This window comes from Manacus vitellinus, unplaced genomic scaffold (assembly GCF_001715985.3).
Source record: "Manacus vitellinus isolate BGI_N305 unplaced genomic scaffold, ASM171598v3 scaffold_47_pilon, whole genome shotgun sequence".
In the NCBI taxonomy this organism is placed as follows: Eukaryota; Metazoa; Chordata; class Aves; order Passeriformes; family Pipridae; genus Manacus; species Manacus vitellinus.
In genome coordinates this window covers 1,131,988-1,156,747 of record NW_021940585.1, presented here as the reverse complement: position 1 = coordinate 1,156,747, position 24,760 = coordinate 1,131,988, and the positions used below count along the sequence as shown (strand labels likewise).

The following is a 24,760-nucleotide window of genomic DNA, read 5'->3' as shown; positions in this document are numbered from 1 at the left end:
AGCGAGTGTCTTTGGCAGCTCCATCCAATAACTGGGCAAAAGGCTCAGGAGGGGCAGAGCTGCTGCTGGATGTGTCTGACCCTGCTCTGTTTCCCAGTCATCAGGCACAAGGGTCAGCAGAGCCCAGTGCCCTCCTCCCCCTTCTCCTTGGTCTATCCTCCCGTGGCACTGCTCAGGCTGCCTCCGCCTTGAGCCACCTCTCCACCACCCACCACCTCATCCAGCACCAGAACAGTCCTCTCTCTGTGCCACTTTGAACTCTATGCTGGCCCAGTCCCTGCCAAACTGGTGTCAGCAGGGGTGACGGTGGTCAGAACACCTGGATGTGGGTTTTCCCAGGGAAAGGGCTTCACTTTGGGGTTTCACTTCTGCCGAGTGACTCTGGACCTTTCCTTTTCTAGACCCTTTGCCCCCGGAGCAGCTGACCCTCAGCAATGGGGGCCACAGCACCTCTCTACAAGCCTCCTGGAGAGCACCTTCCTCTGGCAGCACTGGCTACACAGGGACCCTCCTGGAAACCAAGTCCCAGGAGCAGATCAGGAATGTGACTTTGGGGAATGACTGGACGAATGTGACCTTGGAGGACCTCGTACCCGGGCGACAGTACACACTGGAGATGGCTGCTGTGGCTGGACCTTACAGATCCCCTGTGCAATCAGCCACGGACTGGACATGTGAGTGTGACAGTCCTATCTCACCCTGCTGCAAATTTCAACCATGTTCCGCCCGTGACAGCAGAAGCCAGCACAGGAGCAGAGGGTGACCCATGTGTGGGGAGATGGGGAACCTGGGACAGGGGTACATAGCCAGACAGAGTGAGAGGACAGCTGGAGCTGCATTGAGCCACGTTGGACCTAACAGGGTCTGCAGTGCAGGAGGAACCCATTACTGAACAGAAAACATTTCCAAATGTCACCCAGGGGAATGGGGGGACCTGCTCCCCTGTTTGCTGCGGAGCAGGAGCTCTGGTTGTTCTGGGGTTTGATGTGCCAGGGCCAATTCCTGACCTAACCCCACCAGGTGCAGGCAGTGGAGCAGGACAAGTGTGTGCAGCTCCAACTCCACACCACAACCACCTCTCACTGCGTGGGTGTCTCTTTTCTCTCAGACCCCCTGGCTCCGGCTGGCGTGACCTTGACCAACACCCGGCGCCCACTGGGGCTCTCAGCCTTCTGGGACAAGGCTGCTGGTGATGTGGACCAGTTCCACCTCCAGCTCTACGGCAGGAGCCATGCAGCACAGAGGAACATCTCAGTGGGGCCAAACACCCACAACTTCACATTCCTGGGGCTGTCCCCTGGCACTCAGTACTTCCTGAAGGTGACCGTCCTCAGTGGCCCATACAGATCCTCATCACACTTTGCCACTGAGTGGACATGTGAGTGAGAAGTATCCCCAGTCTCCTGCAGGGATGGGACATCCTGGCACTGCCTGCAAGAGTAGCAGTGACAGGGACTTGTCTGGGTGGAGGGAGGGCTCCGCTGGGATGTGCAGGCTCCCTGTCTTGGGAATCACAGCACATGTCACAGGCTGTGTGGTGGCTGTTGGGCCCCAAAAGACCCTTTTCCCCAGCTTAGGTTTTCCCCAGTCAAGCTGGGGATCTCAAGGCCAGCCAGGGACTGGTGGAGAGGGATGTGAGAGAGGAAGCACAGAGACCTGTATGGGCTTTCTGCTCCCTGTCTATGGAGTAAAGCAGCCCAATGGGAGCTAAGTGCTGTCAGCACTTACCTGCTAATAGCACCCTGGGGACGTGCACAGGCAGGTTGCCTTTCTCCCAGGAGAAGAGGAGAGCTGGCAGTCAGCTGCCACCACTCCTCCTTTAGCCCTGTGCAGAGGTGCAGGCTGTGCCCTGGCTTCTCCAGGTGGCTCATCCGTGGATTTCATGCTGTGCTTTCCTCCAGATCCGCTGTCTCTGGCTAATGTGAGCGTACGGCCTGGCCGGAGACCCCAGGAGCTGCACGTGAGCTGGGTGGAGTCCGGCGGTGGCAGAGACCACTTGGTACAGCTCTCGGTGGCTGAGTCCCTGTCCGTCATCAGGAACGTGTCTGTGCCCCGTGGAGTCACCCAGCTCGACCTGGAGGGGCTGGTGCCAGGGTCCCGGTACCGCGTGGAGATCATTTCTCAGGCTGGGCCTCACCGCATCTCCTCTCAGACTGCCATTGGCTACACCGGTAGAAACACAGCTCCCCTGTTCCCATCCCCTCTCCACCTCTGGCACCCAGCCTGGCTCTGACCTGGCGAGGGGCTCGGGACCACAAGGAGGGTCCCAGGGCTGTTCTGCAGGAGAGTTCTGAGACTGTGTCCCTTCAACCCCACCGGAGCCTGTCTCCTACTCAAGGTGCTGGGTCTTTTGTGGGACCTTCTCTCATCCTGAGCCCAGCAGCTCAGTGGGTTGTGCTGTGAGCCACTGGGACAAGGGGGACTCAGGCCGTGGTGGTGGTGCGCTGTTGTCACCTGGGACACAGGGAGCAGCTTTGACCTGGGAGCAGCCTGCTGCTCTCAGCAGCCTATAGATAGTGTGCTGGATGCCCACAGTCCTTCAGCTCCCAGCTTCATTCCTAACCTAGAGTCCGTCCTGAGCACCCCAGGTTTGTCCCCAGTGACCCTGTTTCTCTCCCACAGTCCCACTGCCTCCTCGTTCCCTATCTGCCAGCCCTGTCAGCACTGCCTGGGCTCTGGCTGTGCACTGGGAGACTGCTCCTGGGCAGAGGGATGGATACCTGCTCAGTGTGCTCGAGGAGGGCTCTTCTGCACCACCAAGGAACCTGGAAGCAGGGAAAGACAGCACCAATGTCACTGTGCCACAGCTGGAACCAGGAACATGCTACCTTGTTGGCATCTGGGCAGTGGCTGGACCCTACCGCTCCCTCCCCAGGAACATCACCAGCTGCACAGGTCAGCATGCATGACACCCAGGGGTGACGGGGTAGGAGCACTGTGATGAGCTCTGGAATGGAATGGGATCAATGTTGGCACCCAAAGAGGGGAGGGGAAGGAAGGGAGGGGAGGAGAGGAGGGCACCCTGGCCTGGTTCCTGGTGAAGCTGACCTGCAGTCATGTCCTGTGTCTCACACCCTCTTTGTACCGAGATGTCTGCTTGTTCAGAACTGGATCTTTTTCTCTCCAACCAATGTGTCTGTTTTTCCTCACAGTTCCTGCAGCCCCGACAAACCTGAGCCTTACAAACCCAGGCAGTTCCTCAGAGCTTTACACATCCTGGAATAAGCCCCCCGGCAGGAGGGACCACTACCGCATTACCCTGTATAGCCTCAGCACCCAGAGCAGGGTTCAGGTCCAGACCTTGAGTCCAGATGCCCAGAACATCACCTGGACTCACCTGGAGGCAGGCAGCAGGTTTGCTGTGCAGGTCACTGCTGTGAAAGGCTCGTTAGAAGCCTCTTCCATCAACGTCACCCAATGGACACGTGAGTCTCATTGGTTGGGTTGGGCATAGTGCTCCAGTGTGCCCCAGAGCCTCCCTCCCCCTGAGCCTTGCAGAGCACCCACTGCCACCTGCCCCATCCCAAACCATCCCTGCTGTGCCCCAGAGCCTCCACCTGAGCTTTCCAAAGCATGCAATGCCACCTTCTCCATCCCAAGCCATTCACACTGTGCCCATAGCTTCTATGTAATGGTCCCACCTTTCTGCTCACTGTCCTTACTCTATCCTTGACACGGAGCCAGCCCCCCCACCCCCCTCAGAGGCTCAGGGTATCTCCCCTGTCATGTCCAGCTGCAGATCCCAGGGATGCTGCGCTCACAGCCATGTGCCCTGCCTGCCTGTTTGTGCCCAGGCTCCTATTCAGAGGATCTCTGGGCTGACTGTCTCCCTGTTGCTTTCCAGATCCCTTGGCCCCTGCCAACCTCACCCTGGGCAGCCCCTCAGCCTGGGTGCTGTTGGCCTCCTGGGCAGCAGCAGGGCAAGGAGCAGAAGGCTTCGTGGTGGATGTCTATGACACAGCCTCTGGCACTCACATCGGGCACACGGTGCTGGGAGGCAACTCCAGGAGTCACATCTTCAGGAGCCTGAGCCCTGGCACCCTCTACAGCGTGGCAGTGAGGGCCACAGCTGGGCCCTTCCACGCCAGCACCCCCAACCTCACCCACTGCACACGTGAGTGTGATGCTCTCCTTGCAGCCAGATGTCCTTCACCAGACCTTTCCTTCCCAGTTTGGTCAGAGGCTACACTGGTGCAGCCCCCCTGCTCTCCTCTCCCACCCATGCAAGCACCCAGTGCTTATTCCCTGCCTGGATGCATCATGAGGAGCCTGTGCCACCCCCATGCCTGGTAGCCACCCACAGCAACCCACAGTCTCCTGGAGGGGGCAGCTGCCACAGAGTCAAGGGCACAGCCAGCCCATGGGACCTCACGGAGCTGACCCAGCTCCTGCAGCACAGGCTTGGCACAGACATGGAGCATCTCCTATCCCTCAGCTCAGATGTGGCCCCTGGCAGTGACTGGTGTTTCCTCCCCAGGTCCACTGCCCCCGACTGCCGTGCGCTGGCTGAGCACGGGACACCCCGACGGGCTGAGCGCGGCCTGGGGCGCCGCGGCCGGGGGGAGAGAGGGGTACACACTGACCCTGTTCCACGCACGGCCGGGCACTGTGGCAGCCACAGCCTCGCTCGGGAGAGACACCCACAACTTCACCTTCACGGGACTGGCCCCAGGACACGAGTACTCCCTGGAAGCCAGTGCCACAGCTGGACCGTACCAGGCAGCAGCGCCCAAAATCAGTGGCTGGACACGTGAGTGACCAGAGCAGTACCCTCTGCAGAGGGGTGGGAGATGTCACACCACTGCACAGTCCTGGAGAGGGCTGGGATGGGTCCACTGCCCCCGACTGCCGTGCGCCTGCTGAGCACGGGACACCCCGACGGGCTGAGCGCGGCCTGGGGCGCCGCGGCCGGGGGGAGAGAGGGGTACACACTGACCCTGTTCCACGCACGGCCGGGCACCGCGGCAGCCACAGCCTCGCTCGGGAGAGACACCCACAACTTCACCTTCACGGGACTGGCCCCAGGAAGCAAATACGTGCTGGAGGTGGCGTCCATGGCTGGGTCCTTCAGGACACCCGCAGGGAATGTCAGCAACTGGACATGTGAGTACCCTTTTGGGGGGCACGGGTCCCTCGCTGGGCAGTCAGGAAAGCTCATGGCAAAGAAAACTGACCTTTGTGGCAGCCCCCAAGCCCTGCCTGGGGCATGTCAGTGCCATGGCACTGAGCAGAGCTCTGCCCACCCTCATCACCAGCTCCACCAGCCTGGGGGAAGGCAGCTGGAGCTCCAGAGCCATGCTTCAGGGGAGAGCCACAAAGAAGGGAGCATCAGATGGGGCATTCACCTTCCCCACTCCTGTAGCTGGCTGTGTGTTCCCTCCTCAGCCCTCCTCAGCCTGATCAGGCAGGCACAGAGAAGCCTGCAGAAGCTTTGAGCTGCCTCCAGGCTGGTGGGTGCAGCCACACAGCCGAGGCTAAATGCCCTGTCCAGTGTGGCACATCCCTCCTGATGGCACTGCCAAGAGACCCAGGCAATGTCCTCAGGCCCTTTGTTGACATGTCTCCATCCTGTCTCTCCAGACCCCTTGGCACCCCGTAACGTGTACATGACGAACCAGGGGTATCCCAACAGGCTGAGCGCGTCCTGGCGAGCTGAACCCCAAGGACAAGACAGTTACAGGCTCCTCCTGTATCATTCAGGATCAGGTGTTTTGGCAGCCAATGTCTCTGTTGGGAAAGGCACCAGCAAGTTCACCTTCTCTGGCCTGGCTCCAGGACACAAATACCTGCTGGAAGTGGTGTCTGTGGCGGGGCCCTACACAGCGTCCGCGGGGAACATCAGTGACTGGACAAGTAAGTGCCAGAGCTGCAGGTCCTGCATCATGCACGAGGCTCAGCCTTCCCAGCTGGGTGGGCTCAGCACCTGGAGTGGGAAAGGGCAGGGACATGGCCAGGACAGCTGCCTGGAAGCTGTAGGATCAGAGAATGGTTTGGGTTGGAAGGGACCTTCTAAAGGCCATCTAGTCCAACCCCCCCACCACTGACATCTTCAACTAGATCAGGTTGCTCAAAGCACTGTCTGACCTGATCGTCAATATTTCCAGTGGTGGGGCAGCATGGCATGGCATGGGGTGGGATGTACCACCACAGCAATGGGATCATGGGCTGGGCAAGCCCCTGGTGGAGGGGAGAGCCAGGCAGTACTGCTGGCTGTAGGAGAACCTGGCAGCCACGACTGCTGTTTCAGGAGGCAGACTCTGGGCTGTGGTCCTGCTGGCTCCTCTGGGAATGGGTGGCTGAACAAAAGCACGGGATCCCATTGCAGTAGAGCTGCTCTGGTAGATGACACCCACAGCCTGGGAGACCACAAGACCTAAGCCAGGGGGATACACCCCACCATCCCCACTGCTGTTCCCCTAGGCAGTCAGAAAATTCCTGGCATAGGGAATAAGGGGAGGATGGGCTTTTTTTTTGTTTTTAAGGAATGTGGAAATTGCAGATAAGCACAATAAGCCTTTTCATGTGCTTGTCCCCACAGTCCTTGCACTCTGCTTGGGGAATCCAGCAGTCCCTGCTCCCACGCTCAGCCATCCCCCAGCAGGGTGCTGGAAGTCATGTGCAGAGCCCTTTGGGCAGGTCTCTAATGAAACTTGCTCATTAGCTAGAGGAAGAACCCATCCCCTCACACTCCTCACTCTGCATGTCCTCCAGCTGCCAGTTAAAGGTCATTTCTGGCAACCAGCAGCAGCAGGAATGTTATCACTGAACATGTGGAGTCTCCTTGTGTGTCACCCATCTCCTGCTTGTGCCTCTGTAGGATGGAAGGGAGCACATGCATGCCAGTAACTCTCGTTGGTGTGTTTTTTGTTGTAGCCCCCTCAGTTCCCAAAAATCTCTCAGCGGTGGCCGAAGGGAACAACACAATGCTTATCTCCTGGGGCAGTGTCTCTGGGCAGCAGGACGACTGCCAGCTGTGGCTGCGGGACCCCCGGAACAGCTCCCTGCCCTGGCGGCACTCCCTGGGCAGAGGGCAAGTCCAACAGCTCCTCCAGGGGCTGATCCCAGGCAGGAACTACTCTGTGTCCTTGAGCTGCGTGGCTGGGCCGTACTGGAGCAGCACCAAGTCCTTGGCAGTGCCAATAGGTGGGTACACACTGCCACGGGGAGGGAGCAAGGCAGGCTGGAAGGGGCAGAAACATGTGAGTGGCCTCAAGACTGGATCAACCCTTGGGTGTCAACAGAGGCATGGAAAGTGTTTATTGTGGGAGATAAGGAAAGCCAGCAATGTGACCCTCTGGTAGCCATCGGTTCTCTCAGCTAGCCCCATGACAGATATCTCTCATCTCCTGTGAAGCAAAGCAGACTCTGCAGAGATCTCCACTGGTTGACTTCTCCTGTAAGACACCAGCTCAGGCCCTGGCCCATTCCTATTGTCCTGTGGCCCATGGCACAGCAGGCTCCCAGGTCATAGCTGTCCAGCTCTGCTCCTCTCATTGACCTCAGGAGCAGATACCAGTGCAGGTCCAGGCTGACACAGGGGTAGAAGTTGGGATTTCTCTGATCCAGTGAGTGCAGAGCCTGCCCTATCTCCTCTGCAGAGCCAAACCCCGTGGAGGATGTGCAATGCCTACCACAGTCAAGGAGCCTTTACTTGAACTGGACAAGCTCTCCTGGAGATGTGGAGGCTTATGAGGTGGTGACAGAGAGACTCTCTGATGGACCTCCCACCTCCAAGTACATCATGAGCATCCCTGTGAACGAGGCCAGTTTGGAGGGGCTGGAGCCAAACTCCTCCTACCAAATCATTTTGAGTGCTGTGGGCATGAACACACTGAGGAGCCAGGCTGTGACTCTGCTATGCAGCACAGCAGTGGAGGGTGAGTCTCCTTCTTTCCCACAACCTTGCCACAGACCCCAGGAGAAGACACCCAGTGTTGCTGCTGGGGACTCTTTCAGGTGCCTGTGAGCCCCACATGGTCCTGCACTGACCTGCAGTGGGCCGGGGCTCTGGCAGTGCTGCTGGGACCAGTCACAGGCTGAGCAATGTGTGGTGGGACTGTGGGAGCAGGGACAGGCTAACAGGCAGTGCTTGCTGGTTCCTCTTCCAGCCTTGCCTCCACCCCTGCGTGCAGATGTCTTCCAGGTGGAGTCCAGCTCCACAGTTATCATTTCATCCGACCTGTTCAGTGAGGAGAATGGCCAGATCGAGTATTACGGTGTCATTGCTACCACTAATGACTCATGTAAGTGTCCCTGCACGTCCCAGTCTGCTCCCAGTGTCTCCCTGGAGGGTAGCTGGTTCCCCAGATGTCACTTTGGGACTGCCACTGTCGCCTTGTACATTCTCCCCCAGTGCTGAGGCCCACCCAGGAGATCATGTCCAGCACATGGTATGACCACTATTATGGGACAGAGGACTCCTACCTGGCAGTGCTCATACCCAATCCCTTCCACCAGAGGAGCTCCCTTGAGACCTGGCGAGTGCCAGTGGGAACAGAGGAGTGTGGCCAGTCCAGGGCAACGTGCAATGGGAAGCTGAAAGCCGACAAACAGTACAGGTGAGAGATGTCAGCATCCCTCCTGAGGGGAAGGGGCGGGAGGAGAAAAGGGACTGCACGTGTCCCTGCAAGGTGCCACCAGCAACCTGCACGTCACCTCACCCTTGTACCCCTCAGATCTCCAGGGGCTGTTCCACCAAGCAGCATTTGAGGGAGGCAGGGGCTGGCATGCAGGGAATATCAGACAGTGTAGTGGGCAGGGAGAGGGAGAGCTGAGGCTGCCAAGGGCTGTGTGTGTTACCTCGGGAGCTGGGAGGATGTCCACCCTCAGGGTAGGAACTAAAACCAGATGTTGTGCTTTGTAGGATTTTTGCCTGTGACTCAGAGCCAGGTGCAGGTGGCACAAAAATAAAACCAATTCAGAAACAGTAGTTTGAGTGGTGCCTACTCAGTAGGAGGCTCAGGGGTTAGGGGTAGAAAACGCTCAGGCTAAGGTCCAAGTTCCCTGTGAGACACACACATGGATCCCAATAGTCATAAATTCAGAGTCTTATTTGACATTAAATAGAATCCAGGAACATGAAGGTACATATTTTGTTATAGGGTACCTTTAAACATTTGATTTTAAATCAGGTTTTCCACTACTAACAAAGAATGATATCTTTAGCCAGTCCCATTAATTTAGCAGCTCGCAGTTTCATCAAGTGGTAGGCATTTCTCTGATCCTCCAGAATCTGGAAGGTTGTCCCATTTCAGTTTAAAGAAACTTGCTGCAAGGGTGGCTGACAGGTCACTGAGAGGATTGGGAAAAGAAAATGAAAGTCTGTGAGACAGCGTGTGCATGGGAGAAGAGCTTCCCTTTCCCCCGGGAGTACAGGCAGAATTAAATCTAACCATAAGTTTTGTGGTGAGCGGGCAGAACTTACTGCTTCACCCCTCAGCCTCAGGTCTGGGGGGATAGAGAGGGGACAGCTGGGGTTGGAGAGGGGACAGCAGGGCACAAGTCTCGGACTGAGGTCTGTAAACAGCCTCGAGGGGACTTTAACAACAGCACCACCACACCAGCACACCCCTCCACACCCGGGCACTGCCGAGCCAGGCTCAGGCTCTGTACCTGCCCTCCCGCTGCCCAGTTTTCACTCCAACACGGACCTCCCGGGGAGCAGCTCATTCACGGCCATCAGGCTGTCATTAGTCCACCTACTGTGATTCAATAACATGTACTTAACTGTCCTGTTACTCAGGACTACCAGATCCTTTTGCACCTCTTCACAGCTTGCTTTCAGTTTGGCTGCCCCAAACAATCTAAATGTCCTCAGTACAAACAGCACTCAAATATCCTAAATAGCCAACCTGAATATCTTCAGTACGTGCAACGCTCAATCTAAGGACCTAAAGATCCTCAGTAGACTGTGCTGCTCTCCTAATGATTCTGAGGGCGGTGAAAAGCTGGCAGCCCATCCCCACCCAGAAATTTCACCCTTGTTTCCTGTGTTTCAGTGAGTTCTTTAACCACAAGCCCTCGTCTTTCACGCCCTGGCATCTGCAGGCTCACTTTCCAAGGAGGTCAGTGAGTGCCCTGGCAGCTGGGTACGGGGGGCTGCCAGAGGGGACCCACACGCAGCTCTACAAACTCCTGGCTGCTAAAATCCAAAGCTACCTTTGAAAGCCTTGGCTTGCATTTAGGGCACAAGAAAACCTGTCCTTCCGAGTCACCTGCTCAGGTCTATAGAGCTGTGGGGACTGGTGTGCCCGCTGCCAGGAGAGGGGTGAGGGGCAAATCTCCACAGGGAAGAGGACACACCAGCCACTTCTGGTGTGTAAGGAAGGATCTGGGCCAGTCCTCCCAGGTGGGGTGCCCCTGTTTCAAACAGAGCTCAGCTCTTTCCAGTCAATCCAGTTAATCAGTCAACATGAACTGAAGTGTTTTTCTTTATTTGTGTCCTAGAAGAGACCAGACACTTGTCTCTGCAGATAACCCTTTGGAGGAGAGCTGCTTTCCATTTGTGCTTACTGGACATTTTGTCATGTTCTCCCAAGTGGAACAAACCTGTACAAGAGGCGGAAAAGGGAGGAAAGACCATTTCCACACATCCCCTAAATTTCTAACAGAAAAGCATCTTCTTCCAATTCAGCATTTCAGGACAGAGGCAGTGGTCCCGTTCCCCAAAGTCCTCCCTGCTGTGTGCTGGGTGCTGTGCTCAGCTCAGGCTGCCCCTGACACAGGACTCTGCTTTGCCCTAGGTTCAGCATTGCTGCCTTCACCAAATATGACCCAGTAGCCCCTGCAGTGGCATTCACCATGTTCTCAGGTAAGACAGAGAATGGCATCTTCCCTCCCTGGCTGTGTAGGTTAGAGGTAATGAACACCCCGACAGTGGCCAGACAGAGGGAGCTCATAGGCTGTAGCAAATATAATAAATAGAATAAATGCAGCCATATATCATAGAATCACAGAATGGTTTGGGTTGAAAGGGGCCTTAAAGCTCATCTTGTTCCACCCCCTGCCATGAGCAGGGACACTCCAAGCCCTGTCCAACCTGGCCTGCAACACTTCCAGGGATGGGGCAACCACAGCTTCTCTGGGCAACTTGTGCCAGGGCCTCACCATATGCATTGTAAAAAACTTCTTTGCTGACTCTTCCTTCTCTCTTTTTAATTCCAGCTGCTGGATCTGGTGCAGATACAACTCCACTCTCAATGCCAATAATCGCTGGAATCATTGTGGGATTTCTCCTAACACTTGCAGCTATTTTTGCTTTGGTTTACTGGAAACAGCTCAGAGCAAAGAGGTGAGCATGAGCCATATCTTACCTGCTGAGTGCAGGCTGAGATACCCAACCTTCACTGTCGAGCCAGGAGGAGAGTGGGGACAGGGTTTAAAAAACATTTAAGGTGTGGGCTGGTGGACTTTTGCCTGGCAGGCTCAGAAGCCAAAGGCAGAGGGGAGATGGGAGCCATGCCTGCCATGAGCTCCATGAGCCAGTAGCACAAAACACCTCAGGGCATCGATCCCTGCACTGCAGGGAAAAATAACAGCACCTGTGCTCTGGTTCTAGAACCAAGAAGAGCAGCCTGCCCCAGGAAATGGTGACCTACAGCTTGAGGTGAGTGCTGGAGTCTGCCATCTGTGTGTCCCCACTGCAGCTCCCACAGTTCTTCACCTACTTCCTTTTTAATGCCTTCACTCAGGAAAAATCCATCTGCCTCCTCTCCTTCAGTTATTTTATAAATCAGTCTTTCCCAAATGCAGTATTTATTGCCTAGCTCCATTCCAAAGTCAGTGCATTGTCCAAACCTCCTCCCAGAGTCTTCTGCAGCAGAAGAATATCCTCATCACCCTGAAACCCTTCCCACTGTTTAAACTGTTGGACCCACTCCCCTAGGCAGTGATGTGGGCTATAAACCACCCCTGTGTGTGTGCATCCAGGTACCACAGGTCTCAAGGCTGGGTTGTCTCAGTGGCATCTGACTGGCCAGCCAGACTTCCCAGTAGCTAAGGCAACTTTTCCTCTGGACTTAATTTCCTGCAGAAATGTCCACCGGCCAGTTCCTCTACAGAACTTCAAGCAGTACTATGAGATGAAGACAGCAAGTGCTAACCATGCCTTTTTCCAGGAATTTGAGGTGAGATGAGACTCCTCGCAGAGATGACACTGGATTTCCCCACTCATGCCATTGGGTGCCCTGCATGGAGTGCTCCTCTCCAAGGACAGGCACCCATCTCTAGCAATCCAGCCACCCTTCGAGGCAGCCTTGGAGGCCAAAGATTGGCCAAGTGATCAGGCAGTTCCTTTGCTGAAAACCTGTTTTGTTTGAGTTCTGGTCTAAACACATGTTGCCTCCTGTGGTGTGAGGTGAACTAGGACAGGGCAAAGGGCCCCAGCCCTGACTGGAGGTGAGGATGAGCGGGGTGGCAATGAGATCCACCCTGACAGTGTTAGAAGAGAGCCTGCAGCCAAAGGGAAGGTTGAGTAGCACTCAGACCTCCAGGGCCAGGCTGTGAGCTTCACCTCGGGCTGCCTTCCCTGGCTCACACTATCAGCATCTGCAGGCTCTGGGCTGTAATGCTGCAGCACCTTTCAAATTATCATCAGTGGTTTCAAACCTTCCTCATATCACCCTTCTCTGGCCCTCCTGAGTGAGGACAGAGGCAGAAGTAGATACAGCACAAGATATTTCTGTTTGCTCAGCAGAAAATCCTTTGAGCTTCTCGGTAGATTTCTGAAGTTTTTTTCCCCCAGTACTTGTTCTTGGGCTTTTCTTTTAAATACAAATAGTGCTGTTGGAAAAGGCCGTGGGAAAATCCACCATGGCTCAGAGTGCACAGGCCATATGGAGGGAAGAGTGGAGCATTTTCCTGTGTGGGGGTAATCCTCTTTACCCTCCAGGCAGAGCCTCTGGCCATGAGCAGGGAGCTGAGCTGACCAGGAGCTCTCCATGGGAACATTTGTGCTTGTCCTTTCCCCTGTCCTATAGGAGCTGAAGGAAGTTGGGAAAGAGCAATCAAAGGTGGAGGCTGAGCTACCAGCAAACATCTCCAAGAACAGATATGCCCATGTGCTGCCCTGTAAGTGCTGTCTCCTCCCTCCTCCCCCAGCATCCAGGGTGGGAGCTCACAGGGCAGTGCACAAGGGCAGGCTCACCTTGAATCACTGCAGGGTTCAATGCTTGGAAGCAGAAGGACTCTTGAAATGGGCCTTGGTTTCCTTCTTCCTGCTGGAGATTCAAGGCTTGATGGTTGGGCCAGGGCTGAGCCACCATCCTGCCTAGCTCCTCCAGCGGGCTGCTGGATGAGCCCTGCTCAGGATGGGTCCCAGCTGGAGACCAAAGGGAGTCCATGAGTGTCCCGTGGCTCCTCTGATGAGCCTCATGACACCAGCTCTGCTTTCTGATCCCCTGGCAGCCCAGCTGGCAGGCAGTGCTCACCTTCTTAGGGAGAAGGTGCCTGGCTGAGCACGAAGCCTCTCTGATGGAGCTGCTGGGGCTTCTCCCACCATGTTACATCCTGGTGAAGGGCTGCCATGGGGGTTCACCTGTGTGTGGTCTCTTTCAGATGATCACTCACGGGTCAAGCTGAGCCAGCTGGGGGAGGATCCACACTCAGACTACATCAATGCCAACTTCATGCCTGTGAGTGCCCACTCACCTTCCCCACAGAGACATGGCCATGGGGCACTGTCACAGAAACTCTACCTGGGTTGAGGCAGAGTGCCCTCCTCTGTGAGGGCTGGTGGGCACAAGCTGCTGGTGAAGGCTCAGCTGGCACAGGCCATCGAGAAGCTGGGGGTCAGGCAGAGATGTGTAGTTGCCCTTCAGCAGGAGTTGATGGAGCCTGTCAGAGGACAAACGCTGTGACACAGAGGTGTGAGTGTGGGGAGACTGGCAAGGCTCTCTGCTTCTTCTCGTGGACTATCTATCCTCTTCCCTCATCTCCCAGCTTACTGCCCTGTGTCTGCCTGCTCTTTCTCCTTCTGGTCTGTGCAGCTGCATTTGAACAACCCTGGAGCTGTGCCCTCACCTCCCATCCGGGAGTTGTTCCCAGGTAACAGGCAGGGCACTTAGCATGCATGTGCCAGTGTGTGAATCCTCAGAGCATGTGTGTGTTCAAGGGCAGAGAAACACCCTGAGACCTTGCATGCTCACCCTACCCTCAGCTGTGAGTGGGAAGCACAGGGAAGACCCAGATCTGTCTTTCTCTGGTTAGGCCAAAATGAGGAACTGCTTGGAGGGAAGCAGTGTGGGTCACTTCTTTATCCCAAATGTATAGAGAGCACGTGCTGGGCAGCACATGCTTTCTGTGAAATCAGCTGCTTCTGAGATCAGCTGCCTGGGAACTGTGTCCATGTGGACTAAGGGCAACCACAAAAGCAGACCAGGCAGGCACTGACTGTCCACCTGCCTCAGTGACCTGCCAACTCCTCTTACTCTTATCTGCCTCTCACCCAGGGCTACACATCCCAGCAGGAGTTCATTGCCACCCAGGGGCCCCTCAAGAAAACCATAGAGGACTTCTGGAGGCTGGTGTGGGAGCAAAATGTCTGCAACATCATCATGCTGACAGTGTGCATGGAGAACGGGCGGGTAGGTCGGTGCCAGCCTCAGCCCAGCCCAGCCCCAGGGGTGTGAGCTGAGCCCAGAGCTGGGTTCATTCCCTTCACAAAATCCCTGCTCCAGTGTGCCTCCAGGGTGAGCATGGACCACACAGCTTCCCTGACAGGCAGTCTGGGGGAATATCTGTGCAGCTGAGCCTTAGTTTGGGGCAAGTGGGGCCAGAAGTGGAGCTTAGCTAGGGCCATGCCCATTGCCCTCAGATATTTCTGCAGAATCTGAAATTGCCACATCCCCTGGATGAGCCATCTCACATGGACCATTCCTTCAGTCTCAAGGGATGATGAGAGAGACCTGCACAGGTCCTTTTCTGTGGAGGAGGCTGAAATCCAAACAGAGGGGCGGTGGGGGAGAGCCATGCAAAACTCCCGGTGGGGAGGGGAAGTAGCCCTGTCTGCTCCCCAAGACCTCTCCTGGCTCCCTGCACAGCTGCTGCTCTCCAGATACTCCCAGGGAACCAGAAGATCATCTGGGCCTTCACTGGCCTCACTGGGCCCCTGTTCTGCCTGTGCTCTAGGTCCTCTGTGATCATTACTGGCCGTCGGAATCCGCCCCAGTCTCCTACGGGCAGGTGCAGGTCCACCTGCTGACACAGAGCAGCTCTGAGGAGTGGACCATGCGTGAGTTCAAGCTGTGGCACGTGAGTACAGGCTCAAGGGGACACGGGGACCTGTTGAGGGCTGGGGGGTTGCGTGGGAGGCGCTGGCATTTCTCCCCGGTGGCGGTGGCATAGCTTCCTTTCCCTGCCATGTTTGGGGCTCGGAGAAGGCCCAGGCCCTGGGGAGCAGGCTGCTGCTTCAGATGGGTGACACAGAGGTGTCCAGCATGTGTCACCCTGCTCTCCACATGCTTCCAGGGCGTGTTCCCTGGCAGTCAAAGGCAGGCCTCCTCCCTCCCACCTCCACGTGTCCCAGCGTGGCAGGGGGCTGTGGGGGAGCAGGAGGAGCAGGAACCACCAGGCAGTGCAGCAGACCTGGTGTTGGCTGTTCCCTGCAGCTGAGCCAGGTGTCCTCAAGCACCAAGGTGCTCCCAGGGCTGCAGGATGCGAGTCTGCCCCTGTCCCAGGGGGCTGCACACCCACCACCAACCCCCCCCTGCAGGAGGGTCTCCGGGCAGAGCGATGCGTGTCCCACCTGCACTACACAGCCTGGCCCGACCACGGCATCCCGGAGTCCACGACGTCCATCATGACCTTCCGAGAGCTGGTCCGGGAGCACATCCAGAGCACTAGGGATGCAGGGCCAACCCTCGTGCACTGCAGGTGAGGTTCAGTCCCAGGGGGTGGTGGGAGGGGACAGTGGGGGAGAGCAGGGGCGGATGAGGGTCCATCTCATGCACAAACTGTGAGGGAAAGCAGTGCCTGGGAGACATAGCTGATCTGTGGAGTCTCTTGCTCAGGGCATTGGGGAATATAGGTCTGCTGGCTGCCTGCCCACAGCCCCAGGGCATGGGGCAGGTGGAGATTGTGAGCACCAACCCAGGGCAGCCTGAATGGCTCCTCAGCCCCATGCCGTGCTGGGACCAGTGCCCGGGGGTGCTCGGACAGTGCCCAGGGAGCAGCCTGTGGGAGCGTGTCTAGCTGCCAGAAGGGTGGTGTCAGGCCATGTTTAAGCTTTGCTGTGTTTCTTTCAGTGCTGGCGTGGGCCGCACTGGCACCTTCATTGCCCTGGACCGGCTGCTGCAGCAGATGAAGCAGGAGAAGATGGTGGACATTTTTGGTGTTGTTTACACCTTGCGGATGAACCGGTACCAGATGATTCAGACACTGGTGAGACCTCTGTTCCCTCTGCTCCCTCTTCCCCCTGGCCCCTCGCTCCATGGCATTGAAGCTCACCAGGCTGGCAGCTGGATGGGCTGGCTGGCCAGCCACAGCTGGTCCCCAACCTGTCCCTGTGTCATGGTGACTCTCTAAGCAGCAACTCAGCTGGAGTGGAAATTGCTGAGTGGGGGTCTTCAGTGGCTTCATGCCCTGCTAGACCCACAGAGTCTCAGAGACCTCCCAGGAGGCTCAGAAACACCCCAGAGCACTGAGGAACAGGATCAGGCCCTTTGCAGGCAATTTTTAACCCACACCATGTTGTTGGCCTGTGATGCTCCCCAGTCTGTCTCATATCTCCAGTCCTTGAGGCTGGGACAAGGTGTCAGAATGGACAGAGAGACCTGACGGGATCATGGGATTCTCAGACTGCCTTCTGGGCACAAATCCTGGGCTTTTAGGGCATGAATGTAGGAGCCCTCTGCCCACCAGGCAGTGCCATACACACCCTCTCATGCTGTCTGTGTAGTGTGATGGTCTGTGTTGCTGTCTGCCTTTGCCTTCCAGTCCCAGTACATTTTCCTGCACAGCTGTATCCTGGACAAGATCTTGGAGGAACCTCTCCTGGGTTTATCAGGGACAGAGAGGTAAGGGCTTGCTGTTCTTTGCCACTCTATCCACCCCGATCCATAACCCCTCCAGACAGCAAGCTGGGATCCAGCCCCCAGCTTGAACCTTGGCTACAGAAGGGAAGGACAGGGAAGCCCAACCATCCATCCCACCTGGTGTTTTGAGTGGAGTCAGCACGGGGCTGGTTGTTCCCTGCAGCACGGGGAGCCCAGCACAGAACAAAGGGCCAGATCTTTGCCAGTGCCAAAGATCTGCAGAGCTGCCCTGGAGAAGGCATTTCTCTCAGTCCCTGCCTTCCCAGCCCACAGGGTTGCCCTAGAGATAGGTTCAAACTGGAGAGGCTCATGGCAGCTGGTGGCCTTGGGATGTCCCTCCTAATGGAGGCCAAGAGGACAGAGCAATGTCCATCTGGGCATGGCTTTGGCCACCTACCTCATTGTCTCGGGGGCTACCTCTGAAGGTCATGTACCTATCTTTGTGGTCAGATTGTCTCCTCTCTCATGCAGAACAGGACGTCTTGTCTTTGTCCTTACTGCCTCTTGGGAATGAGCCCTGGGCTGTGCCACACCTGAGACCTACCTTTGTCTGGGGGAGAGCACGTTGTCACGGGCCACAGCTGGGCTGGGGATCTGGGAGACCCCTGGCATTTGAGGGGTGCAGGTCTGCTCACAGCCCTGTCCAGCTGCTGCAGACACAGCTTGGGTGCTGCTGAGTGAGCTCAGCCTCACTGTTATGCCCTGGTTCTCTTCCCAGGTCCTGCCCCATCCCACTGAAGAGCTTTGCCCAGCACTATGCCCAGAAGGCAGCCAAGTCCCACCTGGGCTTCCTGAGGGAGTATGAGGTGAGAGCTGTCCTGGGCAGGTACAGGGAGTGCTGCCATGGCTATATGTGCTGGGGGAACCTGGGGAGTGATTGCACCTGCTCAGGGTGGGGGACACCCCATAAGTGCCTCCTGAGTGGGTCCCATGCCCCGGTTTCCAAGTTTCCTGGGTGTCCTGGCAGTGTCCTCTCTCCATGGCATTGCACCCCCAGGCAATTTGTCCCTCACACATCCTGCACTGATCACTGTCAGTCCATGACCCACTCCTTCCCAGGTCCAATGCTGAGTAGGGACCTACCTGGACACCAGCAGCCCTCTCCTGGCAGCATGGCACAGACCTGGCAGCCCACCCCAGAGGTGGTCTCATGGCACCCCTGCTCAGGCTTCTTCACGTGCAGCCATGACCTCCCCAGTGAAAAGTCTAAGTGTCCTCAGGAGTCCCCAGTTCCTTCTCCTCCTGACCCTTCCCACTCACTGCTCCCTCCACCTTCTCTCACTGTGGCAGACCCTCCTGGAAGTTGTCAAAGAAGAAGCCAGCTCTGCATCACCACCTTCAGGCAGCCAGCAGACACAGCCCCCTTCCAGCATCCTCCCATGTAAGTGACACTTTGCATCCTCTTCCTTCTTGTTGCTCTTCCTCGTGTGTGGAGCCAGGCTGGAGCAGGGCCGGTGGTCCACAACAGAAGAAAGTACTTTGAGACTGTGGTGACTCCACCAGAAGAATACTGAGGTGCTTGGGATGGAACACGTGGTTTGGGATGGGGATAGGTAGGTTTGCTCAGCCTGGAGGAGTAAAGGCAAAGGGGAGATGTTATTGCTGATTTCAGCTCCCTGTGGGAAGGCATGGGGAAAACAGAGAGTCTTCTCAGAGGTGTGTCATGGAGGGACAAGAGGCAAGGGGGATGATTTGGAAGGGTAATCCAACTCAGCAGGAGAAATGGTGAATTCCCATGCAGGTGGTCAAACACTGGAACAGAGGCCCAGAGCAGGGTCTCCATCCTTGGAGACAGGCAGGTTTCCATTGGCTCAGACACTGCACTACAGGTGTTGGCTTTGAGTAGGAGGTTGGGATAGAGACCTGTCTTTTGAGAGCCAAGGCTGGAGACAAGCACTGCAGAAGGGAGTGCCTTTGCCAAGAAATGGTGAAGGGGGCACTGGATTTCTGCAGTCAATCTGCAGAAGCTGTCTGAGCTAAAGAGTGCCCTGGATCCCTCCAGCTCCCACATTATTTTGCAGATGATCGCTCCAGAGTGAAGTTTTCCCTGCTGGAACAGAGTCCTTCCTCAGGACTCCTGCAGGTGTGGCGTGTCCCGGTGAGTCACACTCCCAGCAGCAGTGCCCACCCTGGTGCCTTGGTCCCCCATCCTCGCCATGTCTCTGCTCCCTGCTGGGTCCTGCACTGCTCCACTGGTCACTGTGCTCCTCTGTGGACAAGAGAGGACTGCAAGCACTGAGAATGTGTCTTCCCTCACCTGCCCAGTTTGGGCTGTCCTGACTTCCCTCCCTCAGTGCTTTCTTCTCTCTTCTTGCCTCCTGACCTGCTGAGCTTCCCTTCTCTTCCTGGCCTCTCCTGCAGCCACCTGGGCTGACAAGGCACCTGTGCCATGCTCTCCAGCAGGAGAGTGACATTCCCATTTCCCACCCAGGGCTGTAACTCCAGCAGGGATTATCTGGCTGTCCAGGGCCCTGACAAGCTGACCATGGAGGATTTCTGGACCCTGGTGTGGGAACAGGATGTTCACACCATCCTAACACTTCTCCTATGGCAGGACAAGGGGGAGGTAAGGCACTGTGCCCACTTATGCCATGGCCCAGCAGGGATCTGTTCAATGGAGTTGGAATTAGCATAGCTCCTGGAACTCTTCAGTGCCTCCTGAGGCCTGGGTGCAAATCCAGCTTAGCTAAAGCTGGACCTTTCCTGTGTCCAGGTGCTCCCGCAGCTTGTCACAGGAGACGGGTTCTGCCTGTCCCCCATGCCTGGACTCGGCTGGTGCCCTTCAAGCTGCATCTGCATGGCACCAAGGGCAGCAGCTCCTGCTCTGCCCAGCCAAGGTGTAGACATTGTCTGAGCAGGTTCCCACTGCCAGGCAGCTCTGGGTTCTCAGAGGAGCTGGCTGAACCTGCTGGTGTTCCCAAAACTCCTTGGTCTCAGAACGAACTGAGATGGAGAGATGCTGGGGGTGCTCTTGGTCCAGCCCCACCACAGACCCCTAAGACAGTGACTGGTATGACAGACAGTGGCCATCCACTGGAAGCCAAACTCACTGTTGCACACAGGTCCAAGGTGAGGCATGCTGGCCCCTGGAAGGAGACTCACTCTGCACAAAGACACTGACCATCCAGAGTGGCACAGAGAAGCTTGTCTCGGGATGGAGATGCACCCAGCTCAAACTGAAGCACGTATGTGTCCATGGGGCTATCCTGGCTCCCACCTCCTGGGATGGAGTGTGCCTGTAGGGCCCTGTAGGGGCTGAAAGGTTTGTGGGGACTTCTCCGGGTTGCAAGAGCAGAGTGCCAGCAGTCCAGAAATGCAGGAGTGAGTCTGGATTGCAACATCCAGAACTGAGTGGACACAGGAAATGCACCAGAGAGGCCTTGGGGGCTTTCCCCACCCCTTGCTGATAGGTCTTTCTGACCTTCTTTGAAAAGGCCCACACAGTTCTCAGTCCCCTCATCACAGGCAGGTTGGGGTGCTGTGGGGAAGGAGAACAGGTTGCCAGAGTCACTGTACCCACTGTGTGGGTGGTGGGCAGTGCCCCAGCAGAGATGCCTGGACAGCTTTACAGAAGCTGGCAGTAAGTTCAGGAAAGCATCAGAGAGCCTAAGGATGGGAGAACTGGGACCCCTCAGCATCCAAAGTCGCCCATCCCTCCCCAACAGACATGTCAGCCCTTTGTGTCTCACCAGGAGAAGAAAGCAAAGGAGAGGCAGGTACAGATGTTCCTGTACACGCTCTGGAGCAGCAAGAAGCAGCCTGATGTCCAGAGCCTGGTGGAGCTGCTCACGGCTGTCAGACGGTGCCTGCCCCACCGCAGGAGAACCAGTCCTCTCCTGCTGCACTGCAGGTACCCCTGCTTACCCTCCACCACGGGCAGCCTCCCTGAACTGGGAGCTACCAGGCTTTGTAGCTCCTTGGTGTGGTGTCAGCAAGCCTTCCCCTCCACCCCAGACCCTGAGGCTTTGGGGCATGTTGAGAATAGGTCCATGGGAGCCTGGGGAAGTTCTGAGCCTGGGAGGTCACAGGGACTCTGTTCTTGCCAAGGACTGGGACAAGGGAGGGCAAACAGGGCTGGGCCAGGGGTGAGTGTGGGTGGAGCAGGCATTCCCAGGCTGAGGTGCCCAGGCTATTCCTGGACTGACTGCTGGGATCCTGCAAGCAGCAGCACTGACGTCCTCACCTGCTTGCACACAGAGAGAGCTCACAGTCCTACAGTGCCAACACTGTCTCCTTGGACTGGTGCCCTCTTTCAAAGAGGTTCAGCTCAGCCTGGCCTGGCATCAGTGACCCTCCCTTGTCCCCTGCAGTGGTGACATGAGCCAGATAGGGACACTGATCTCCCTGGATTGCCTGTTGCACCAGATGAAAGCTGAGAGAATTGTGGACATCTATGGCGTGACCCTCCAGCTGGCCCAAAGCTGCTGCCTCATGACCCCAACTCTGGTAGGTGGTAAGGAGAAGGGGTGGGCAGAACAGAGCCTTTGTGCTGACCTGCCTGGAGCTGGGGGCATCCTACCCACTCCCAGGTGCTCCCTGTCCAGCCTAGGCAGGGATTTACTTCATGCTTCCTCCCCACCATGTGGCTCTGCTGGCTGCTGAGGGCACTGTCTTCTCCCAGGGCAGAATTTTCCATCTTCTCAGTTCTGGAGTTAAGATCAGTTAAATTGTATGTGAGCTCACAGTAAATGCAAGGCACTCTTCCCATTGTATCCTGGGGAGTGTGGAGCACTGGTGTCATCCCACATGACAAACCTGCCTGCTCACCCTTGGTGCCTGGACGTGGCTGTCAGCCTGGGTACCCGGGACCTGCTGGCTCTGCCCTGGTCCAGTGCCTTTCCTGCCACATCCCCCAGACCCAGAGCCTGCAGTCACAGCCAGGGCTGCCTGCCAGGGGGACATGCTGCCACAAAAGCAGGTGCCCTGTGGGCCATGGCACTGTGATGGTGCCACAGCTGTGCCGTGGCAGCCCAGCCTCGCAGGCCTCAGTGTGCAGCTCCCGATGGGTGCCCGTGGCACCGACGCCTCTGGACAGCGCTTCAGTTGCTGCAGCTGCTGAATGAGCTCATGCACATCCCTAGAAACACTCCCCACAGGGCACAGCAGAACTAGGCCAGATCTCCCTTCGGCTTCCGAGCTGCAGAGCCTCCTTCAAGAAGCTAATTGCATTCTTAATTAATGTGAACCATGTGCATGGCGGGAGCCTGAGGAGGGCGAGGCATCCGCTGCCCCCGCCTCAGAGCTGCTTTATGTTCCCACAGCGTCTGGCTGTGCAGGGACACAATGTGCCCATAAAGGCACAGCAAATGCCCATCAAACTCCGCTGTCCCGCTGAAGGGGGGCAGCAGAGGAGCTGCCTTCCCACCTCCTCAAGCAGAGGTGACTCGGATCACAGCACGGCCAGCGGGGGGAGCGGCGGGGCTGCCCTCCAGCCTCCTCCATCCCTGCAGGGGCTCGCCAGCACCCCTTTATCTCTGGTGGAGGCATGCTGCTCTTGTGCCGGGGGCATCGGTTGATTTTTTCTGGGGGGAAACAAGGAGGAAGATGAACCTTTGATGGATAATCTATGTATACTAAGCACCAGCAGCTCCAGCACGGTGCGTGTCCCGGGGGATGTGCTCTTGCATGTGGCCAGGCACTGAGTGTGCCTGGGCTGAAGTCAACCCTGGGCTGTCACTGCAGATTTCACAATCAGACCCAGCACATTGAAAACATGCTCTGGTGACCTGGAGCCTCAGCCATTGTGTGATCTGTGGAGTTCCCAGCCCTTCGTGGGGCTAAACCCGCCGCTGCAGGGAGGAGGCTCCTCGTGACTTGTGGCTCAGCCAGCGCATTAGCAGCTGTTCAGACGCCCCTCCATGAGTCCCTAATCCCCCCTGCCCACTGCCATGTGATTCCAACCCACACCATTTGCTGGCTGGCCCTGCCCTCCAGCTCTGTCCCCTGAATACAGCTTCATTCACCTTCCCCACATCTCGCCTTCCTCAGAGCCTGCCTGGTCAGTCCTGGCTGTTTGTAGCCTGGTGTCATTTTGGAGCAGCCTGGCATTTGGGCAGAACTTTGTATCAAACCCACAGGGGACTTGAGACCTCTGAAACCACATTTGGAATGGACAGATCATTTTGGTGATCTTAAAAAGAGACAAACAATGCAACTGGGCTAAAACCACACAGATCTTTTTGTGTACCTCTGAGAGCCTGCAAGCATCTGCCCTCATCCACTGTCAGCACCTGACTCAGGTGTGCTGGGACTACACCAAGGGAAACTCCTGCTCCAGGGCTGCTTCCCTTGCAGGCTTGGGAGCGAACCCCATGCACTCCATCCAGCTCCATGTTCGGCAACATCACTGGAGTTGCTCTTTGCTCTTGTTTTGGATGCAACCACAGCACATCCAAAAGCCACTGGGGCACTTGGATTGTTCCTCCCCGTCTCAGATGGGGTGTTCCTCTCAGCCCCATCATGGGGGGATGAAGCAGGGGGAAACCAACATGGTGCAACAGGCTTGATTCTTCCTTTCTGGGCAACAGCAGTGACACAGGACCATCATGGACCACTTGGGAGAGCAAATCCTGCTCTGCTATCAAACACTGCTCCTTAATTAGGATTTTTTAAGGCAAACTGCAGAGTTAGTCTGTGAGCAGGAGGTCTCTGTCAGAAAGCTGACTCTGACTCCCCTTTCTCTCTTGCAGGACCAGTACATGTTCCTGTACTCCTGCATCCAGGACATCATCACCCAGAACCAGCCCTAGCACTGCTCGGCCCTTCCTGGCCCTGGAGGGAGCTGGGGTGAGAGCCCTGTGGGACTCCTGGCACAGAGCAAGCCCTGCCGCGAGCAGTGACCTACCCTGGCACTGTCACCATCTCACCCCACGTGATGTGAGCAGCGACACGGGGCCTTCTGGACAGACGGACATTGTCCTGCCACGCACTGCCACGGCCCCTCGGTGCAGACACAGCAAGGGGCTGCGCAGGATGCTCTCCTGCTTTGGACATCTCCAGGATTCCTGGTGCCTGGAAGGTTTGCTAACCCCCCCTGCAGTTCACATGGCAGCTGTGGGGCTCTGTGGTGCCCCTGAGGTCCAACAGGAGCACGGAGCACTGTGGTCTCCATGTGCCCACGGGCACCGGCGTGTCGAGGTCTCAGATGTGCTGTGGACAGAGCACTGTGGGACCTGGCTTGTCTTGGCTGATGGAACAGTCTTAGGTACAAACAATAAACAGCCCTAGGAAAGCGTGTGCTCCTAAGGGTGGGTTGGCTTTTGTGGGCTCTCAGTGGTGTGAAGGCTGCAGGGCAGCAGCTGTTCCCAAAAGGGCAGCTGTGTCCCCAGCCATGGGAATCAGCAGTGTCCCTTGGGCACTCCAGATGCTGAAGTCCATTGCACACAGCAGCTTCTGCTCACTTTCATCTGCTCCTGCCCCTGAGGCAGTGAGTCTCCAGCCCACCCACAGCTTTGTGAGGAAGGGACGCATTTTCAGATGAAGCCTGGGCTCGAAGTTGTGAACCTGCTGGCTGCTCAGCACCAGGGACCAGGGCAAGGCCACATGCTCCAGCTGACATACTGGCAAGCAGCTGGCAGCCCCAGCAGTCCTGCTGCTCTGGGAACTGGGTCACCAATGCAGGGACATGGCTGCTCTGCAAGCAGGGGTGGCCATGTACAAGCTGAAATCATAAGCAGCAACTCTGTTGAGCTGCAAGTGCAGGACAGAAGAAAGAGTAAAAAAAAAAAAAG

The 24,760-nt window shown here is 56.8% G+C and overlaps 1 protein-coding gene across 1 annotated transcript in view; it reads left to right on the top strand.

Annotated features, from left to right (window-relative positions):
- Positions 1 to 24,275, top strand: part of LOC103763030 (receptor-type tyrosine-protein phosphatase V-like) — a 31,855-nt gene extending 7,580 nt beyond the window's left edge. The window contains exons 7-38 of the mRNA XM_029962473.1: positions 402 to 674; positions 1,109 to 1,378; positions 1,902 to 2,171; positions 2,623 to 2,895; positions 3,153 to 3,425; positions 3,845 to 4,114; positions 4,478 to 4,750; positions 4,831 to 5,103; positions 5,581 to 5,853; positions 6,874 to 7,143; positions 7,599 to 7,877; positions 8,109 to 8,243; positions 8,354 to 8,558; positions 10,743 to 10,810; positions 11,164 to 11,290; positions 11,558 to 11,605; positions 12,032 to 12,125; positions 12,978 to 13,068; positions 13,555 to 13,631; positions 14,448 to 14,582; positions 15,127 to 15,249; positions 15,710 to 15,870; positions 16,242 to 16,377; positions 16,933 to 17,012; positions 17,749 to 17,836; positions 18,321 to 18,411; positions 19,052 to 19,128; positions 19,462 to 19,596; positions 20,093 to 20,215; positions 20,723 to 20,880; positions 21,341 to 21,476; positions 23,720 to 24,275. Coding sequence (XP_029818333.1) covers positions 402 to 674; positions 1,109 to 1,378; positions 1,902 to 2,171; positions 2,623 to 2,895; positions 3,153 to 3,425; positions 3,845 to 4,114; positions 4,478 to 4,750; positions 4,831 to 5,103; positions 5,581 to 5,853; positions 6,874 to 7,143; positions 7,599 to 7,877; positions 8,109 to 8,243; positions 8,354 to 8,558; positions 10,743 to 10,810; positions 11,164 to 11,290; positions 11,558 to 11,605; positions 12,032 to 12,125; positions 12,978 to 13,068; positions 13,555 to 13,631; positions 14,448 to 14,582; positions 15,127 to 15,249; positions 15,710 to 15,870; positions 16,242 to 16,377; positions 16,933 to 17,012; positions 17,749 to 17,836; positions 18,321 to 18,411; positions 19,052 to 19,128; positions 19,462 to 19,596; positions 20,093 to 20,215; positions 20,723 to 20,880; positions 21,341 to 21,476; positions 23,720 to 23,779 — 5,345 coding nt within the window. The 3' untranslated portion in view covers positions 23,780 to 24,275. The remainder of the gene's footprint in view (positions 1 to 401; positions 675 to 1,108; positions 1,379 to 1,901; positions 2,172 to 2,622; positions 2,896 to 3,152; positions 3,426 to 3,844; positions 4,115 to 4,477; positions 4,751 to 4,830; positions 5,104 to 5,580; positions 5,854 to 6,873; positions 7,144 to 7,598; positions 7,878 to 8,108; positions 8,244 to 8,353; positions 8,559 to 10,742; positions 10,811 to 11,163; positions 11,291 to 11,557; positions 11,606 to 12,031; positions 12,126 to 12,977; positions 13,069 to 13,554; positions 13,632 to 14,447; positions 14,583 to 15,126; positions 15,250 to 15,709; positions 15,871 to 16,241; positions 16,378 to 16,932; positions 17,013 to 17,748; positions 17,837 to 18,320; positions 18,412 to 19,051; positions 19,129 to 19,461; positions 19,597 to 20,092; positions 20,216 to 20,722; positions 20,881 to 21,340; positions 21,477 to 23,719) is intronic.
- The last annotated feature ends 485 nt before the right edge of the window (positions 24,276 to 24,760 follow it).